At 42.2% G+C, this 20,108-nt stretch overlaps 3 protein-coding genes across 10 annotated transcripts; 2 read left to right on the top strand and 1 right to left on the bottom strand.

Moving 5' to 3' along the window:
* The first annotated feature begins 1,020 nt into the window (after nucleotides 1-1,020).
* Rdl (Resistant to dieldrin) lies at nucleotides 1,021-16,719 on the top strand. Of its 7 annotated transcripts, none has more exons than XM_066282332.1 (11): nucleotides 1,021-1,267; nucleotides 2,054-2,239; nucleotides 3,766-3,869; nucleotides 5,614-5,681; nucleotides 9,714-9,785; nucleotides 9,836-9,990; nucleotides 10,051-10,133; nucleotides 11,341-11,478; nucleotides 12,466-12,750; nucleotides 12,813-12,946; nucleotides 13,075-16,719. In XM_066282332.1, the coding sequence occupies exons 2-11, from the start codon at nucleotides 2,112-2,114 to the stop codon at nucleotides 13,393-13,395; spliced, it is 1,488 nt and encodes a 495-aa protein (XP_066138429.1). In that variant the 5' UTR covers nucleotides 1,021-1,267; nucleotides 2,054-2,111; the 3' UTR covers nucleotides 13,396-16,719. The 7 variants fall into 7 exon arrangements, with proteins under 7 accessions (XP_066138429.1, XP_066138427.1, XP_066138428.1 ...); XM_066282330.1 differs by lacking the exons at nucleotides 5,614-5,681; nucleotides 11,341-11,478 and adding exons at nucleotides 5,097-5,164; nucleotides 11,727-11,864 and having other exon boundaries at nucleotides 1,023-1,267; XM_066282331.1 differs by lacking the exons at nucleotides 5,614-5,681; nucleotides 11,341-11,478 and adding exons at nucleotides 5,973-6,040; nucleotides 11,727-11,864 and having other exon boundaries at nucleotides 1,023-1,267.
* A 276-nt stretch (nucleotides 16,720-16,995) lies between these two features.
* Nucleotides 16,996-18,750, top strand: PIG-V (phosphatidylinositol glycan anchor biosynthesis class V). Its single transcript, XM_066282337.1, has 2 exons — nucleotides 16,996-18,422; nucleotides 18,495-18,750. Exons 1-2 carry the CDS (start codon nucleotides 17,306-17,308, stop codon nucleotides 18,683-18,685), a joined length of 1,308 nt encoding a protein of 435 aa, XP_066138434.1. The 5' UTR covers nucleotides 16,996-17,305; the 3' UTR covers nucleotides 18,686-18,750.
* Nucleotides 18,738-19,924, bottom strand: LOC136339251 (G-box-binding factor-like). Of its 2 annotated transcripts, none has more exons than XM_066282341.1 (4): nucleotides 19,755-19,924; nucleotides 19,473-19,670; nucleotides 19,233-19,416; nucleotides 18,738-19,180 (listed from the first exon to the last, which is right to left on the bottom strand). In XM_066282341.1, the coding sequence occupies exons 1-4, from the start codon at nucleotides 19,757-19,759 to the stop codon at nucleotides 19,088-19,090; spliced, it is 480 nt and encodes a 159-aa protein (XP_066138438.1). In that variant the 5' UTR covers nucleotides 19,760-19,924; the 3' UTR covers nucleotides 18,738-19,087. The 2 variants fall into 2 exon arrangements, with proteins under 2 accessions (XP_066138438.1, XP_066138437.1); XM_066282340.1 differs by having other exon boundaries at nucleotides 19,233-19,431; nucleotides 19,755-19,923.
* Nucleotides 19,925-20,108: the final 184 nt, after the last annotated feature.

Below are 20,108 nucleotides of genomic sequence, written 5' to 3' on the forward strand. Positions count from 1 at the left end.
CCCTCTTTTAAATCAATGATGCTCCTCATCGAGGAGAGAATTCAAACCACTAAACTCAATGGGCTTTCCAAAGATAAACGAGAAAATATTGGGAATTCCCTTTGAAGGGCCTCTCATTCCCTTTTGTCTTTCTGAGTGGCCCTTTTTCATAGACGTAGAAGTCGCAATTGGCACTCAAGACGCCAATCCGGGAACAACAAAGCGTCCTCCTTCGAGACGGATTCGACAGACCCAGAAAGACTGATAACCGATCGCTCTGGATGCGAGTTCCTGGATGTCGGTGAGGCTCCTCCGGACCCGATCCGGAGCCGAGTCCAGCGGGTATCGATCCTGAGGCCCGGAAAGCGGCCCGGGCTGGAGCCGCTCTGCGCGAGGCCGATAGTGCCGTCCCTGTCTCGCTGGGCCCGAAAAGGTAAAACCTCGGCAGGCCGGTGAGAATTTGGAATATAGTCCGGATGCCTATGGCGCGACAATGGTCCCGAAGAACCGTTCAAGAATCGGTTAGATGCAGCTGGAAATTACTACCAAGCGAAAAACTCGCTGCGATTTGGAGCGACATTTGACAGGTCTGTTGGGAGTGCTAGAGGGTTTCTAATGACTTGAAAAATGTAGCTTGACGTCCTCATAAACCAAAAACCCTCGATCATCAACATCTCATATTAATTTAAAGGGAATTTTTCCATAGTGGCGGCGACCGTTCTAAGATTTTACGCACGTCGCACTCGACTAAAGAAAATTCTAATTTTGTTATTGTGAGATTTAGATCCCTCGACATGGTACTCATTTCCAGCTAATTTTTCCAAGGGAAGCGAATGCCGCACTTAGATTTGAGGTACTTCTCACCCAACTCGGGAACAGAACCATCGAACTATCGAAGGGGAGCGAACCCTAGTATTTCGGCCCCATTAAGCGTATTCGTACATTCGACCCATGACTACACTCTTCCAACCAACAGCGAGTGCCACCCATTGGGAGCATGCCCGCGCACCTCTCGTCGCACCCGGCCAACCGACCACTCCTTGAAGAGCTCGGAATACGTAGAGGAGGCTGCAGCGCGAACACAAACTTTCAGCCCTCACGAAACCGCAACTAACCCGACGAGGCTCCATGGCCCAGAGTTAACTTCAATTTCGGTGCAACTGCCGCGAACTCCCCTTAAGTTCGAGTAGTAGTGGTACCGCCGCATTTTTGAGATGAGTACAGTTCTTTGGGAGTTTGACAGTGCCCGGTCTAGGATAGAGCCCGAGAGCAGGGCCCCACTTCAAAGGTAAGAGGAATTGTTTGTTATTGGAGAACTCTTGGCCTTCATCGGTCTGTTGAGACCCTAAGATCGGTGAGGGCCCATTCCCCTCACTAACCTTTGACATTTGCCCCTCTGCGGATGACAACATTAACGCATGATTTTTCACAGGCTCTCCCTAATAATGAGGGCTGCGGCCCATTTAAGGGTTCAATCTATTATTTACCACCGAACAGCGGCAGCGCCATTACAACTGACAACGCCTTGAATTTAATTACTGCAAAGTCCTGTCGCAAAAAATCCACATATCAATCGATGCAAGGGGCTAATTTTAGAACTAATGCGATCTATTTCGGGTGTTTACACCGAAAGGGGTCCCTTTAACGGGGTCGAAAATACACGATTTCAAGGTATTGCTGTTATTGAGCTACGTGCACTTCTTGAAATTGTGCCGATGACAATGGTGCCAGGTGTTGAAGTTGCGTAATTGGGGCCCACAATATTTTGCCTTTTCATGGCCCGATTGAAGCGATTGCGATCGTTTTTTTTTGTGGGAAAAAATCCGGAACGAGGGGGCTCAAATGTCGAAGGTTGTACGCGGACAAATCACCGTCAACATCTAAAAATTAAGAAACTAATTTGCCCGTTCGCTCTGTTTTCTGTTATCTGGGCAGCTGGGATTAATCCCCTTCCAGCTCTTCGCAGGAAAACAATTTATACATCCTGATACTTCCATCGATCTTATTCCCAAATTGTCTCTTCGGCCCTTTTTTCCGATTTCACGTTTTACAAGTTGGCGGTTTCGGTTTCCAGGGGAGGATAAAGGCCGTCGACACGACGATCGCTGGGCTGGCCGAGCCCCATCAGCGAGATGGGGCCCCATGGGGCCAAGCCCTGGTACAGGGCTGGCCCAGGGCCGTGGCCCGGCTGCAACCCGATACTACTACCGATTGTGATACTGATGGGACTGCTCAGCACGACCGCAATTGTAAATGCCGGGTAAGTACATTGACATATACTTTAATTGCTAATGGTTAAAATGACGTTCAAGTTAATTCGGGATAGTTTAGACTAATTTGTAACTTGGTGGTTGCGAAAGGCAGACCCCCCGACATGATTCCCACTTCTAGCTACATTTACCCAGAAAAGCGAATGCTGCAATCAGTTTTGACGTATACGTCACTCGGGTCGAGAAAATTCTTAAATTTATTATTATCAAAGATACACCCTTAACACGGTACTAATTTTCAACTAATGTTTCCCAGAAAAGCGAAAGCCATAGTTGGATTTGACGTAGTATAACTCACTTTGAGAAATACTAAAAAAACTATTTTTCCTCACAACGATTCGGAATTCTAATACCTCCGACCGACTTGTGGTGTCGGCCCCAAATTTCCCTCGAAATGCTGCGCTGATTATCTATTCTCCTGGCAACGATCTGTCAATGAAGAATGTGGGGTGAGATAACTTATTGTCCAAAATTGCCACTTAGGTCCATATCTGCCCGTTAACAAATTAATGACTTTTTTCAACAACGCTACTACAACCTCGTTTTGTCCCTTTAGATTACCCAAGCGGGCGAATTTCAAAGGACCATATATCACGCGACATCCGACCTGCTGGAAACTCATAATTCCAAGAATGTTTCAACAGCTCGGTCCGATCTTGATTGCGACCACTGCATAAATTACCCCTTGGCGGTATAAATTGAAATTTGGCGTTGATTACTATTAGAGGTGGATCATTAATATTCCCCCCAAAATGCCATATTTGTTTACTAAAGTTGGCATTAGCGCCCTCTCCATTGTGCGCCGCACAAAGCGTCTCAAGAAAAAACCTTTCCCAAGGCAAATTAGGGCCTTATTTCCATATAAACTGGAACAAAAACGTTTAATGCGAATCTCCCGAAGCGACAAAAGAGGCTTAAAAGCCGCCTACAGGGTGTTCGGAGCATTTGCAAATTTCCATTACGACTCACGCTCGAGGTAACTCGGTTGTTCTCCCATTAAGAGAAGTGATTTCTTGCCAAAAAATTCCGTTCGCTTCATGGCTTTATACACCATTGAGTCGCCCGTTTGGCGGGCGTCGAAACTCGTTCCCTTTGTCCCCCTTTTTAATTTAAAAACATGCTCGGGTTTCATCAAATTATTGATTCGGCATGTTTTTATTGGGAACTGTGTAATTCATAAAGTACACTGTGCTCGATAAACAGTAACAGTGGCTCGTTAGTAAAACAAACCGAAAAGAAGCGTTGAATCTGCTTCATTTGAATATAGACTAGAGAGATTAACGAAAACGGTATTCCGAAATTAATAATTGTGATTGGATGTATGAAGAATTTTAATGTATCTGCTTCGTTCGACAGAATTGCTAACTTTGTTATTGTGAGGTATAAAGCCATCGACATGGTACTCATTTCCAGCTAACTTTTTCCATAAAAGCGATTCTCATAGCCAGATTTCACGTAACTCTAATCTCAAAAATTCTCCACAACAACTGACTAACACATTCCGCTTGTTTTGCAGCAGAAATCAAGGAGGCGGCAGCTACTTGGGCGATGTCAACGTTTCGGCCATCCTGGACTCCTTCAGCGTCAGCTACGACAAACGCGTAAGACCCAACTATGGAGGTGAGTCACATGACTGCATTCGACATCGCTTTGTGTGCCACTTTTAACCCTTTCTCTCTCTATCTCTCTCTCTCTTTCTCTCTCTCTCTCTTTCTCTCTCTCTCTCTCTCTCTCTCTCTCTCTCTCTCTCTCTCTCTCTCTATCTATCTATCTATCTATCTATCTCTCTCTTTCTCTTTCTCACTCTCTTGCTCTCTCTCTCTCTTGCTCTCTCCTTCTCTCTCTCTCTCTCTCTCTCTTTCTTTCTCTATCTATCTATCTATCTAGCTATCTATCTATCTAGCTATCTATCTATCTATCTAGCTATCTATATATCTAGCTATCTATCTATCTATCTATCTATCTATCTATCTATCTCTCCATTCGTTTTTCATTTGGTTTGGTTTGTTGCGACTTTAAACGTGTTTTTCTTTTGGTTTCAAATACGTCGGGCTCGTATGCGTGTGTTGTTGAAAATTGTCTCTGAGGTACAAGTGACGTCATGTAACAAAGCCGACCCGGTCACATACGAGCCCGGCAGCTGAGCGGTCGCCGGGCTGTATAGCGACGGGTGGGGCCCGGCAGGGATCGATGCTGAGCGTCGCTAAGCAACCAGGAGAGAAGGAGATCAAAGCGGGATGTGTACGTTTCGCTCGACGCTCGATTTCGTTTGTTTTCAGGTTTTTCGGGAAATCTTAAGGGGGGAGATCGGATTTTGTGTTTTTTTTTTCTTTAGGAGAGGGCGGCGCAGCCGGAGACACTCTTTGTTTCTAGCCCTAAGCGATTTCCTTGAGAACAAACTAACTGAGCTAGTTCTTAATGGAAGTTTTCGGATGCTGGTTAACTTTAACTTCCAGCAGGAAATTCAGGCTCAGCCCGTCAAACGCAACAAATAAGTACCGACTTGAAATTGCCGATAAAATCCTTTAATGATCAACCACCCTATATAACACTGCATCAGAGGCGGACTGGCCCAGTTGATGATGAAGAGCCAACAAATTATTTTCCTACATGTACATGTATAGATGAGTATGGGGCCAGCACCTATCCAGTCCGCCCCTGAACCGAACACAGTTTCCTTCGCAGCACGCCACTGACCTTCAACCCAGATACAAATCCTTTTATTTTAACACGAAAATATTCAGATTCCGCAATATTTTCTCTAGAGCCACATAGAGGTCAGCACCATAGAGACTAGAATAGCGCTAACTAGAGCCATGAAAATGGTCTTTACTGTTGTTCTTTCAGGGGACCCAGTTGTTGTCGGAGTCACCATGTACGTTTTGAGCATAAGTTCGCTCAACGAAGTTCGAATGGTACCTGAATTTTACCGTTTTAGCTATATTATTATACTTATTTGACATTCTTTACCGGGACGTAGCCCTGTTTTTCTTGTTGGTTTGCATGGTTAAGAGACGTTTGTATTTACACTAGAAAACACAGTTCTGAATAAAAAGCTTTTTGTTACGCGTGGCGCCACCTATAGATCTAGTAATCGCCGAACGTGGCTCCATCTATCGAATTGTGACAGAGTTACGTCCTCGGTGTTTTGTATTTTAAAGAGAGAGTCACTTTCGCACCAACAGATGGCGTGCGACGCTTCTTCAGCAAGCTTGAGGCGCACTAAGTGAGCGTTTGGCGGACTGAGTTCTAATCACCGGCCTCGAGGTTCCAGAATGGTTCTGGGGACGATTCTGGAACCTCGCGGAAATCAAATCACCATGCATCTTTTGTTTTTTCGTTGAGAATTTTGTGTACTTTCCAGGCCCACCGGTTGACGTAGGCGTGACCATGTACGTTCTTTCTATCAGCTCACTTTCCGAAGTGCAAATGGTATTTATCCATCTTAAGAAATCCCCAAGTGTTTATGCCGCAAGAGGGGGCGACAGACCCCCCCATCCCCCTGAAAACTGATTAATTAGAGGAGCTGGCGCCCCCTTTTCACAGGCACTTTTAGTCGATTTTAGTGTTCGGTTCGTTGAATTTAGTGTCCCCGTCCCCCATATCTCCAGCTCCTCGGCGAGTCCGGGGGGCTGGGCTTTGGACAGGCCCGGGGTTCACGGTTTTTGATTTGGTTTTCACCTTACCAAGCGCGAGACCACTCTGTACGAACAATTTTTACAGGCCCTCCAGTTGATGTAGGAGTCACCATGTATGTTCTCAGTATCAGCTCAGTGTCGGAAGTCCAAATGGTACTTGCATCTTTTACGTATTCATACGGGGATGATTCACAGAAGCCATCAATCATGTTCATTTATCTGTGAATCAGCTCCAATTTGAAGAATGTCACAGGACCATTCATGCATCTCATCATTCAACGCGTCTTAGCATGAATGGTCGGTGGCCATGACTGTCTTATTTTATTAGGGTGGAGTGAAGACTGTATCTTTAGCGTATATGAGGAAAATTTGGCGTGTGTACGTCCAAATCATAACGTAGTTTTTGTAGTGTTGTCTTTGGCTGTTCATAGAAAATAATATGACTTGTTATCAGAAGAGGTAGAATCCTGAAGATGATATTCAGTTTCAGCTATTTCTTCCATAAGAACGAGTGCCGCAGTCAGACTTGATATGTCTGTTACCCGGCGAGAAACAATCCAAATTTTCTTACTACGAAAGGTAGAATTCCCGATATGATATTCATTTCCAGTTATTTTTTTCTAGAAAACAGAATGCCACTGTCAGATTTCACGTACCTGTAACAACAATTTTAGAAAAATTCTAATTCTATTATTATGAGAGGCAAACCCCTCGATATGGTACTGATTTCTAGCTAACTTTCCCCAGGAAAGCGAATTTCGAAATAAATTTTGACGTATTTGTCATACAGTACGAAAAAATGCTTAAATCCGCTAAAAAAACTTTAATTCTTCGAACTCTTGACAGCCAAAAACATTTTTCGATTTCCCCGATATTTCCGGAGGCAGAAAATGTCGAAGAAATGTTACATTTCACTCCATCCTACAGACCTGTGTACTACTACAATTTTACAGTGACAATATCAGTGTTTTTTTTATTTAAGTACTTTAATATGAAAAGTATGTGCGTGTGTTTTAATTTCTGTGTTTAATCAATAATCAAATTGTCGATTACATCCGGGCCTCGACGTACCGGACTTGAATGTGTGTTTGTGATTGGTGCTGTCGCCATCTTGGATCAATTCGTTTGATCAAAGATGGCGCTAGCGGAGCCTTCTGCGAGCTTTCAACCTCCCTCACAGAGGGCTCTGCTAAAATCGCAGTCTTGAATACTTGGACTGTGTGCATGAGACGCCTCTTCAAAGCTTTTGTCGTAACTCTCACTATATCTGGTCCTTTGGGAGGAAAAGCAGTAGCTATTGTTAACCACGGAGGCGAAACCGAGCCCTAATGCTATTTTAATAGTAAATGGAAACCAAATCAAGGTTGACAACTAAGGTCACACTATGACGTGACCCCCTCTGGCCTGGCCTTGAACCATCACGATGATTTTTGTGGTAGTAGTTATGTTTTTGATGGGCTTTACGCGTTTAAGGACCTTGTAAAGCTGCATTATTTCAGTACAGAACAAAACGAATTTTTATTATTTTTCTTCGAAATCATGAACTAACCTCAAGCACCCCCCACCCCACCCACCCCCACCCCCTAAAATACGCATTTGTGTGATCGATGGATGCGCAGGCGCATGTAGCACGATTTGTCATGTTGCTTTTAATGGCTGATTAAGCTTCTTTTTATCATTATTATACACTTACATGCATGGGGGGTAAGTATTGCGAAACCGGGTGACGTCATTGAGTATGCTCTTTAGTGTTTTCGCAGCAGTAAATCGTGTATAAACGATAAATAACGGGATTCGCGAAATGGGAACGGGGCGCAGCATCCGGGCTTTTGGCTTCTATCCAGAACTTGCAGGGTCAGGATGTTAGGGTGTGTCTTTTGGGGGAAAAACACATGACACTTAGGAATTGCAGTAAAATACTAGGCAATTCTGGCAGCCACGAAACACACAGGGCGTTGTGAGAACTTTGAAGGTGAAAGTGGAACGGTGTAAACATAGTCAGAGGTCAGTAATGAAATGGTTTTAAGAAACGATGGAAGTTCGGATGGTGTAAACGCAGGCAAAGCTCTTTGCTGGAATATCAAGAAAAATTTCCAGGTAAACACACCCAAAACCCGATTCCAGCCAGCGAAATGCACTCAGTACTACCTGGGGTTTTACTCCCCAGACGACACTAGCGTGAAAGGAAAAGAGAGTATAATTTTATTCCAAATAAACACACTCAGAAGCCGTGTTCCAGGATAAGGCCAATTTCAATCGCCAAAAGGGTGCCATTTCACTCAATGAAAAACATGATCATTTTTAACCGACTTCGTTTACACCGCGCAAAGTTTTTTTGCCCGAGTAAACGAAGTGAAAAACTAAATGTTGAGCCAACTGCAAGTTTGGGTTTTCTTAATGCAAACTTTTCAATTACTGCCTTAACTGCCGCCGACAGTTAACCAAGGTCGTAACTTCAAGGGGTACATAAAAAAGCAGGTCGTCTCGGTTCGGAAATTAATTTGCCGCAGTTTATTATTTACAACTTCCCCCCCCCCCCCTCACTAAATCGATTTGCCTGTTATCGTCGTGAATCTTTCGGTGGAGGCGAGGGGTGATTTTTTAAGTTACAGAAAAACCGCAGGGGGACGCTGGCGCACCCATTTCCCACCCCCGATACATAACCTATATATAACGGTTTTGATTAAACTAGTGCGGAATTGCGTGACTTCTAGAAGATTAAAATTGCACAAGTTACTTTACTGCATAATAGGCAATGCATGTTTGCGTTTAACTGATGCTTAGTGCCGGTGCCGAGGTATCGACCCTGGAATTCTTGCGTCAGGGTCAAGACAAGACTGTGGTTCGCGTCAGTCGATATTCGTGTATTCAAAATCAAAAAAGTTTGCAAGAATCGTCTAACGAACGGAGCTGCAGATTGTGAAGAATTTGAGTATCAGTTCCGTTTAACATACGTGCACCTGGACTAATTCTGTGTGCGTCAATGGTGTTTACTAACAACAATCTAGGGGTTTAATTAAGATTATTTTTAGGGGGAACTTTAAAAAAACCAAAAAAATGTATTTTCAAGTTTACTTGAAAAAAATTAGGGACGTGGGTAATCTAAACAAATATCAAATCAAAAATCACATCAGAGGAGCACGCATGAGACAGAAGAATATTTTATTTCTGAAAAGATATGGGTCGTGAAAACCTCCAGAATTTCACTTCGAACGAAAATGGCACTGTCACCAGCCCTCGGACTACTCCCAACTGCACCACAATACTTCCAGCGATTTCCGCAAATCGATTTGCCCTTAGCCTAGCTACATTCCCCCTCACCTTGAGCCTATTCTGTGACCCCCATACCGCACAAAGCGTTTGCAGCGACCTTCTGTAACGATGGAAAATTTAAAAAAATGCTCATGACATGCACTTTCAGTGAGGGTAGCTGCTACCCCCCTCCCTAAATTTACGTAGCTAAATGTCGTGATAAAAGGCGGTATAATTAACTGTGCATTTCTCCGTGATCGAACAGTCTCAGCGACCATTTCTCAGCAACGATTTGCATTAAAAAGGCATTAATCGCGCCATTAAATATATCTTTCTAGGTTCTTTTAAGACTTTTTTCAGAGGCCCCTTCCGGGTCCTTGTCTAAAGTTTTTTCTGATTAAAATGGCGCGGAGGAACAGGTGTTTTGGGGGGGGTTCTTTTGCATGCATGTAATGTTGGAGATGGCTACAAGAAGGGCTTTTGCATATGCCTTAGCGAATGTTAATTAATCTTTGTTAGCGCCTAAGCGGTCCCTCAAGAGCAATCAAGTAAATTCCTCATTTCTATGCAATAGGATTTCACATTGGACTTCTACTTCCGGCAATTCTGGACTGATCCGAGACTTGCATTCCGAAAGAGGCCCCAGGTACTCTCGACAATCGCCAATTCCATGGAAATTTATCAGTGATTTTCCAGGTGGAAATGCTGTCTGTAGGTTCGGAATTCATCACCAATATTTGGGTGCCCGACACGTTCTTCGTCAACGAGAAAACGTCATCTTTCCACAAAGCCACCACCTCAAATGAATTCATCCGAATTCACCATTCGGGTAGCATCACCAGAAGCATTCGGTAAGACTCGAAATGGGGGCCAGTGTGGTGCAATGCATTTAGCGATCTTCTATATTCTAGATTGACGATCACTGCGTCCTGCCCTATGAACCTGCAGTATTTTCCTATGGACAGGCAGCTCTGCCACATAGAAATTGAAAGTTGTAAGTAGTAACCTTGAATTTGATAGAGTCACTAAAGGGGCGTCAAAAGGTACCTGTACATGTGCTTTTTCGTTGATTTTTCAAGGGAAGGTCTCCTGAAAGAGAGCAACATAAAGAAAACGATTTTTGATTACTGATCGGCACGGGAAATGTAATTGTTTTAACAAAAATATGTCATTTTCCAGTTATTTCGAGATACATTATTTTTGCAAAAATTTGGGCAAGCTCGCTCTGATGACTTTCGAGATCCTTCATAAATTAATACTCACGCGGGCAACATACAAAATCTAGAAAAATCAATGCATGTGTGTGTGTGGAGTTTTATTCAACGCTATTAACATTTAGCTGATTATCAAAACACACAGTTCGCTTGATTGGATACAATACAGGGTGTTGCAAAGGAACAGGGGTCAAAACTGCAAATTTGAGATACATACGCAGCCGAGCGGATTCCTCTAGCGAGTGGCCTGTTTGTAACACCCTGTATAGGTCAAAGCAGCCTTAACTAAATGTTTTCCCAATCAGAGCACCAATCAAGCTATACACAGGCAACAAGCACTGACAGATAGCTCTTGATCCCGGTTAATGTAAATAGGAGAAGATCAATAATTTTTTTATTTCCTTTATTGTGTTGATCTGTATGTTTGGATGTCTCTCTCAGATGGGTGGCGGAGCATTTGTAATTTATGACCGAAAATCTACGTCGGACCTTCTCAGATACAGCAAGGAACCGAGGGCTTTTTTGTTCGGGGCCTAAGGCCGGACCTGGAACTGTGACTAAGACCGGTTTTGATCGAAAACGCTGTGTTTTCAGACTCTCCCTGCCACTGTTTTTTTTTAAGCATGATCCCCATTATCAAAAACGAATTGAAAGGAAACGATCACGCATGCACTCTGCACGACCTCAAAGGCGAATTTGCTTCACCCACACACATATCAAAACGCTTTCGCTTCACCATTTATTTATATTATATATTTTAGTCAGTGTCGTACCAACTTATTTTCTTTCCTCACTGTTGTTTCATTTATAATCCCTCAAATTTCCACTCAATCCCTTCTCTATTTCTCTATCTTTCTCACTATCTTTCTCTCTCTCTCTCTCTTTTTCTCTCTTAAAGACCTCCCCTCTTTCGCACATAGGCGGAGGTGTGGGGGAGGGGGGATTTCTGACAAGTGACAGCTTTTATTGTTTTGATGGGTGGGATAGTCGGATACACGATGAAAGACATACGGTACCGGTGGGAAACGGGGCTGACGAGCGTGGGAATAAGCAACGAAGTCGAACTGCCACAGTTCCGGGTCCTGGGCCACAGGCAGACCACGAAATTTATCTCCCTGACCACAGGTAAAGCCATTTTTGTGTTTAAACTGGCGCGAAAACACTTTAAACCGCACCGCAGCGCCCTGAGAACATACAGGTCGGCACAATAAAGGGCTTCATTGTTACGTACCGGGTGGACAAACGGATGAAAGGTCGCGGAGGAGTTGTGCATTGAAGCCGGTTTTCCATTTTATATTATGTTTTTGATTGGTTTCGCGGCCTTTCTTATGTACACCCAGTACGAACTGGCACCACTATCGCCTTGATTGCAGTCGGTTACACTATGCGCGACATCCGGTATAAGTGGAACGAGGGCCCCAATTCAGTAGGGGTATCGAACGAGGTGTCGCTGCCCCAATTTAAGGTCCTGGGCCACCGACAGAGGGCCATGGAAATATCGCTGACCACAGGTTTGTGCTCTAACGAAAATCGGTGAATACCCTTCACAGAATATAATCCCGGCTCTTTTCCGTAATATCAAAAATTACGAACAATTGTTAAAGTAAAGTACTTTCAGTCTCTCGAACTCGTTTTGAGTAGCTGACTGCGGCGTTGCCAATGTGCACATTAAATCCTTCTATCCAAAAAAATAGTCAAAACCTTATGGTCCTTCTTTAGTTTTGATTAATTTTCGAATGTAATTTTTTTTTAATATCTAATGGCTCAAATCGTTCCCAAAATCCTCAAATCCTTAATTAGCAAACTTACTATTTTTGAAAATTAAACCTCCGAGTTATTACTACTAAATTTAACCATTCACAAGTTACTTAACAAATTCCTTATTCTGCAACTTCGCCATTTTCCATGATAGAGCCATCGATATTGGGCTCATTTTTTAGCTGTATTTTCCCAAAAAAAATCATGGATTCACTGAGCATTCGTAATTACAAGAGGTGACACCGCAGTGAATTAATTATTTTTCACGCTCATTGATTTATTAGGGGAGGTAACTCGACATTTAAGTGCTGTATGTCGCCTCAATTATCGTACTATAACGAGATGCTCCCACAGGAAACTACTCCAGATTAGCCTGCGAGATACAATTCGTGCGCTCTATGGGCTACTACCTGATCCAGATTTACATCCCGTCCGGGCTGATCGTCATCATCTCATGGGTTAGTTTCTGGTTGAACAGAAACGCGACCCCCGCTCGAGTAGCTCTGGGAGTGACCACCGTGCTCACCATGACCACCCTCATGTCCTCGACTAACGCAGCCCTGCCCAAGATCTCCTACGTGAAGTCAATCGATGTGTATCTGGGGACATGTTTCGTGATGGTGTTCGCCAGTTTGTTGGGTATGTTAATTCACTCACCTCCGATCCGGTTTGATATCGTTTTGAGGACGCTCCTGTTGCAGAATATGCCACGGTGGGGTACATGGCGAAACGAATCCAGATGCGCAAGAATCGCTTCCTTGCAATCCAGAAAATCGCCGAGCAGAAGAAGTTGAACGTCGATGGAGGCCCCGATGACCACATGCCCAAACAAACAGTGAGTAATCGTCCAGTCAGACCCTTTAAGCACCGAAGGTTTTCCAACGATTTTCATATAATTGGCGGGACTTGATTACCCGGTCGGTTTCGGATTTGGATGCTTCTTAGTGGGGACGTTTGTTCCAGGAGGCTGTACGCTTCAAAGTGCACGACCCCAAAGCGCACAGCAAAGGGGGCACCCTGGAGAGCACGGTGAACGGTGGCCGCGGAGGGCGAGAGGGGGGCCCCGACGAGGAAGCGGGTGGGCCTCCTATTCCCCAGCACATCATGCACCCCAACAAAGACATCAACAAGCTGTATGGCATCACCCCCTCGGATATCGACAAGTACTCCCGAATCGTGTTCCCCGTCTGTTTCGTTTGTTTCAATTTAATGTACTGGATCATTTATCTGCACATTTCGGACGTGGTGGCGGACGATTTGGTGCTCCTCGAGGTCGACAAATAATGGGCGCAAGCGCCGCAGGTCTGGTTCCCGTGGGACACCTGTGATGACTTCACCTTGATTTTAGGGAGACTAGCATACTTCAAATTAAGGAATACTAGTTTTTAGCGGTGGATGACGGTGTTGTATGGGGCTGGTCGGTCATTAGTTAGCAGAGCTGGTAGCGTAACTGGAAGTGACACAAACGTCATTATATGTCATAAAATCATGTTTGCAGTACTAGTAAAAAGGATGAATATAATTTATATAAAAATCAACTAAGAGTGAGCATTTACACTGTACGCACGTTGAAAAGTTACGATTAAGGGCTGAATTATAATGTGCTGTTAAATTTAGCGTCAAGCTAGTCTCCGTAGAATCTCCTGACTAATACTAAAACCCTGTGTTCACGTTTCTATGATGATTGGCTTGAAGTTACACTCAACAGCACGTTTATTTTCGGTCCTAAAAGTCATAGCTAAAGAATCCTATAGAAACGTCTTTACCTGACTACTCAAAGATGGACAAAAGTTTACATCTCAGAATCGGTGTATTGCCAACACCCTATACCGATCAGCTCCGTACAGGGTGTTTTATTCAGGTGCGCCCGCTATTGCCATCTCGAAAACAGCGAGAGTTGTAATATGGGTTGAATAACAAAATGCTTCAGTTTTTGCATGAATAATTTTACATTAACAGCATTGTCAAATAGCTTCTGGTTTCCAAGATTTTACGAAAATCGAAGAAAACTTTCAATTGAAAATATTGCCAAAACTATCTGATGATATTTCACGTTGAAGCTATTGATACTGCCTTGCATTTTCTTCAAATATGGATTTGGCATTTTTATTTGGTACCTCTAAAGCCGAATTTATTTCTGAAAAATTAACGTATAATTTGCATTTTTTTATATTAGAAAAATACATTGTAGTGAAAATGAGGAGAATCTTTAAGATATAGTTGCGCTCTGGAATTATAATATAAAAACACTAGGTCCGTATTTAAAAACATTGTGGGGTAGGTATCAGTATCTTGAAGGTCATGTATCATGTGTGATGAAGGGAAAAAACACTTAAGTTGTGAAGAACTCGGCAAAAACACATGTTAAGCTTTTTAATCATACGGAAGCCAAATTCGATCTGACAATACCACTCATGCAATAGCAATACAAACGGTATTTTGTCTTATTTAGCCGATTTGATAGCTTCCACTATTCCCCAGATGACGACATCGGGCGTGCCTCCACAGGACACCCTGCATAACCAGAAAACTATTGAGTGAGTACCTCACGTTATTCTTTAGTCTAGGGCCCGGTTTATCAACCCTTGTGTGTCTATATAACTTTACCCAGAAAATAATTTCCACGGAAGTGACGAACTAATTATAAGTCAGTTTCTTGACGTCCACGGAAATTATTTTTTAAGTACAGATTAAGTTGCCAGTACCTTTGATCAATCGGCCCTAATCCGGGCCTGGTTTTCGGCGCGTGGCTGCCGCGCAGCCTGCCAACCAACCAAAAAAACAAAAGCAAAAGCACTGTCAAAATATATTTCCATTATAGAAGTAATCGGTAAGTTTCTGTTATGCATTTTCGATAGTTTATTCGTTCGTTGAATATATTTTCGTAGTTTATAGCGGGATTTTTTAGGGATTATCGTCTAAGGAGATATGTGGGTATAGCGCGACAAACTTATTTATCGCCCCCACCCACCCCCTCCCCCATGTAAATACGACGTTCCTGTTTTTATACCTATAACTAACGCGCACCTAATACACACACACACACACATTATTTAAACAAATAATGCAATTATTTTTTAGATTAGGAATTATTGTAGCCCTTAAACACACACAGAGATTATACAACAAATCCGATATTTACATAAGGGCCCGCCGCCCATGACCGCGTTTTATAACCAACAATTATTATTGCGCAACGGCGCGACGCATGTCGCGCAGAAACGAAATTCTAAATATGTAAAATAATATAATATAATGTAATTAAAGAAAGTATATTATACACTCCCTTGGATGAAGGCCCTTTTGGCTCGGTTCTCGCCGATGCGCACGTTTTCTCCTTGTCCTTTGGACACACTAAAGGGTCCGAGGGCGGCGCCAAAAGGGCTTTGAGCGACGCGCTCACAGCCCTAGAAGACTCTCAAACAACCCAACGAGTTTGTACATAATAGAGCTCACGGAGATAATTTATAGTACTACCAGAGACAGGGCGTGCTCTTCGTATAGGAAAATCGACCTTGTTAAGTACCTATATAATTAATTACGACAACACGTACACACCGCGTTTAAAATCTTTTTAAAAGTATTAAGAAATTTAGCACGTGCACAGAGCAAGAGTCTGACTGAACCGAGCAATACTTAAAAATTATTATTATCATTATGATTATTATTGTATAACTAGTGCCGAAATGATGCTTCCTTCTTTTCGTCATGAGTCGAGGTGATTTGTGGTCCGTGAAGGGTTCTCTGTTATAGTGGTCGTGTTTGAGGAAACCAGCTGAAAGGGGCTAAATGGGGCGGGGAGTGCGGGGAACCTGCGAAAATGTTCGTCAGAATAATTAGGGCTGATTGTCAAATATGGCTGTGCATCCTTCGTTTCGCTGATAGAGCACATCTTCCAGGCCCCCGCCTCGCCGCTCATGCTGCGGCGAAGCCCCATGTAATAGTCTCCTTCACCACCTCAAAAAGGGATTAATTTTAACGGTAATAAAACTACCTATAAAATTGTTATAAGCAAAGTATAGAACACTAAAAAAAAGGTCCTAGAAAACGTTAATATAACCGATAGACTTATACTATATAGAAGATTTTCGGGTGAAACGCGAAGAAACAACAACTGTAGTTAACTATGGCTTTATCACTAAGTTTTCCCATGACTCTCTTGAGTGGTTTAACGATTATTATTGTATTATTAAGTTCATCAGGCAGTAGCGTCTCATACGATTATTACCCATGCAACCATTTTTCGGACGTTCCAGTCCAAAGTGGCGTAAACAGAATTAAGGGCCACACCCCCTTTACACCGCGTTGCGGATGACTTATTGCTCACTTACAAGATATTCTAAATAATAAGGGAAAGTTGTATTATACCGCGAGTGATCGGGGAACCATTCCTGGGTTCGTTTTTACGGGCGTGATATGGGGCACAGCTGTGGTCTTAATGAATGAAAAAGGAACTGAATCCAGGCCAGTTCCCCGATAGTTAGAATTATTCCAATTATTTAATTACTTGTATTATTATTATTATTATTAAAGATGAAATAAGGACTACGTATTGCGTAGATATATACTGTTTGGCGTTTTTATTTGAATAAAAAATTGTAAAAAACACTTTTTACGGAGTTTTAATTCTCTAAATAAGGAAAAAATAGAGAAAAAAATCCCCATTTCGATAACCGCACTGGGGATTCCACGCAACTCCTTATTGTGTCAAGTCAGTAGTCCCACGCGTATTGCTAGAAAAAAAGCGTCACTGGACCAACTAGAGGAGAAACATTGGAGTAATTTCTAATCGCCATCGGTCAAGTTGAGCTACATCTGAGAGATCACAAATGATCTCAAAGAATAAGAAATAAATCCTTAAAGGTCCAATGGATGCAGAAGGCCCTGTCCAGTAATCTCTCACACTTATTGTATTTCTGAAACTGAGTAATAATCATATTTATTGCTATTTTTAATTTGTTGCTATATGAAACTGAACATAGCCGCGGTCATGCGCTAACATCCTTGGACAGAAATGTCAAATCTGACGTAAGCTACGAATGTAAACAAAAGATCCAGCTTTAAAATGCATGTAATAAAGTAAACAGTAAATATGTCATTAGAAAGCAACACGAAATTAGAAAAAATATTTACATAATCTACGCATATTCCCTTCACAAGTTCAGCACCAGATCAAAGACGCCTGGCAAGTAAAATGGCCCCAACTAGAGTCACCGGAAGCAGCGTCTCGCAGCGCTATGAAAAGGAAATAGCCCACACTGCTTACGTATCAAGAGTTTTTCTGATAGTTCTACAATGTGCTACAAATCTTCTCATACCAGATCACAATGCCCAAGCCTTCGTTTATGTTGCTGAGAGGAACAACACTACCTTAATAGACAAATCTATTAGTACCCTTCTTGGGGGGTTTGTTAGATGGGACGCCCACTATTTTATGCATATTGCCAAGTATGGATACACTTATGAGCATTCTCTAGCTTTTTTTCCATTTTACCCATTCCTTGGATCAATAATTGCCAAGACATTAGCCCCCTTTCTCTATTTTATGTCCACCGACTCCCTTCTTTTGGTCAGTTTCATTGCAATCAACACTTTCATTTTCAAGCAAACTTCTTTAGTGCTCTTTCGCCTGACTCTCCTGTTCTTCAATGAGGAAACTGCATATGTTGCTGTCAGAATTTTCTGCTTCAATCCAGCCTCAGTGTTCTTTTCTGCCCCTTACACAGAAACAGTTTTCAGCTTCTTATCCTTTACTGGAATGCATAATTCAGTAATGTGGTATAAAGGAAAAGAGAATCTTATAGCAGTGCTGCTGCCCTTTCTTCTAAGTGCAACTACTCGCTCCAATGGGGTTTTAAATGCAGGATTTATTGTGTTTTTGAACATTTGCTTGGCTCTTAAAGGCAATTTTAAGGTTAAAGTGTATTATGTGTTTAAAATAGTGGCAAGTATTATGACATGCCTTTCGGGTTTTGTGTATTTTATTGTCTATTCTAGGAAATTATTTTGCACAGGGTTAATAAATATTCCTATAAGTAGAGACTTGCAACTGCAAGCGCAAATGGAGCATTATGTACTGCCCTATGCCTGGACCAACCAATCAAGGCCTTGGTGTAACTCTCTGGAGCTTCCTTATACATATGTGCAAAGCCATTATTGGAATGTAGGATTTTTGAAGTATTTCCAATTGAAGCAGACCCCAAATTTTTTACTTGCTCTACCTATTTTGTATATAGTCATTTCTAGTTGCATTGAGCATTTCTACATCAACTTTCTGAAGAGAAGAAATCTAAAAGTTTTTGCTTTTGAAGGTGACAGCCCATGTGATGATTTATATCAGCCAAGGGTTCATATGTTTTATGCACATTCTTTGTTTCTTTCAGTATTCTGCCTACTCTTTGTCAATGTGCAGATTTCCACAAGAATGCTCTGCTCGGCTAGTCCTGTCTTTTACTGGATATGTGCGTTTCGAGCCTGTAAGTCTCAGGTATTTAGAAAAGTTATATGGTTCTATATTCTTGGATATTTCATTGTTGGGACTGTAATGTTCTGCAATTTCCTGCCTTGGACATAAACCTATCTGTGATGTTTGACAGGAATATGAGCTGTGAGGAAATAAAAGGAAGTTTTCTGAAATAATATTTTTTCATTTCAACAATAAAATTGTTTCTTACAAAAGAACAACATACACTGGAAAAATTGATTATAGAGGAATGTCTAAAAAACAATAAAATACTGTAAAAAAAGGTTTTGTCTCCGGTTAAAAAACATTTACTAAAATGAAAAAAGTACCTACTACAAGAGGGAACCAAGCACTGCCAGCTCTCCCTTTCTGCCCTAACTTCAACACCATTTATTGCTATTCTCTCCACACAAATAATTATCAAAGAGAACCAACTGGAACCCAAAGAAAAACACTACTAAAATTATACATTTCCAATATTCATATGGGGAATTAAATTAATCTGAAAAGTTGCTATGACATTTGCTGTGGGGGCTGCTGCTGTTGGTGATGGTTTTGATGCATTCGTCTGCCCCAAAACGCCTCTAAATCGAACGGGCGAAAGTCCTGCACATCATTTCAATTAACCTCTACAGAACCACCTGGAAACCTAACCTACCTTCAACTGATGATTCTCAAGCTCCTGATAATACACCACATTATTAGACCCCCGGTCCAGTTCAACTTTTGACCAAGAATCGTAAATATATCTTATTAACTCATCATGCTGTGTGTGCTGCTGCACGTTATTGTGAGCAACGGATTGTTGCCTGCTCTCATATGAACGAGAATCATGGGATCTACTGAAAGTCATAGGTCTATGTGCCACAGTAAAACATTGTTCTTTGTAACGTTTTACCTATGATCGTGCTGGCGCAAGTCGTGCATGTGAGGCCTATTGTCATGCTGTCTCCCCTCATAGGAGGACTGTCTATGCTCTTGGTAGGACTGCCGGTGCTCCTGATAAGAGTTCTGCCTGTTTTCGTGGTAGTTCATGCGGGATATGTTAGGCCTGCGATTGCCGTTCATCGGGCCCATATTGCCCATCCGCGGACCGCTTCAATAACAAGTTTTTAGGGGCAAACGTTTATGGCTTTGTATTATATTGCAGCGGGGTTTTGGTGAGGGGGGTGGGGCTTACCTCATGGTGTTAATCCACAGCCACAGCGTACTGACTCGGCAACGAAATTAACGTAGCTTTTTAAAAAAACTTAAGGGAAATTTAGCTTATTTTTAATAAATAAATAATAGGAGAAAAGTAAATAAGCTTTTCAAGGAGATGGTACGCAAACGCGTGACGTCAAGCATATTGACAGTGTCGCTAATAGAAGTGAAAGAAGATTACTGATTAAGCCGACGTCACTTAGAGTACTCGTATATTAGCAGAATAATCTATGAGGATATCAAATTTTAATTGTTCCTATTTTCACTTATTCACTGACATTACCCTAAATTTAAAACCAAAACCTAATAATAAAAGAAACACATTAATTAA

This window comes from Euwallacea fornicatus, chromosome 5 (genome assembly GCF_040115645.1).
Source record: "Euwallacea fornicatus isolate EFF26 chromosome 5, ASM4011564v1, whole genome shotgun sequence".
Taxonomy (NCBI): Eukaryota; Metazoa; Arthropoda; class Insecta; order Coleoptera; family Curculionidae; genus Euwallacea; species Euwallacea fornicatus.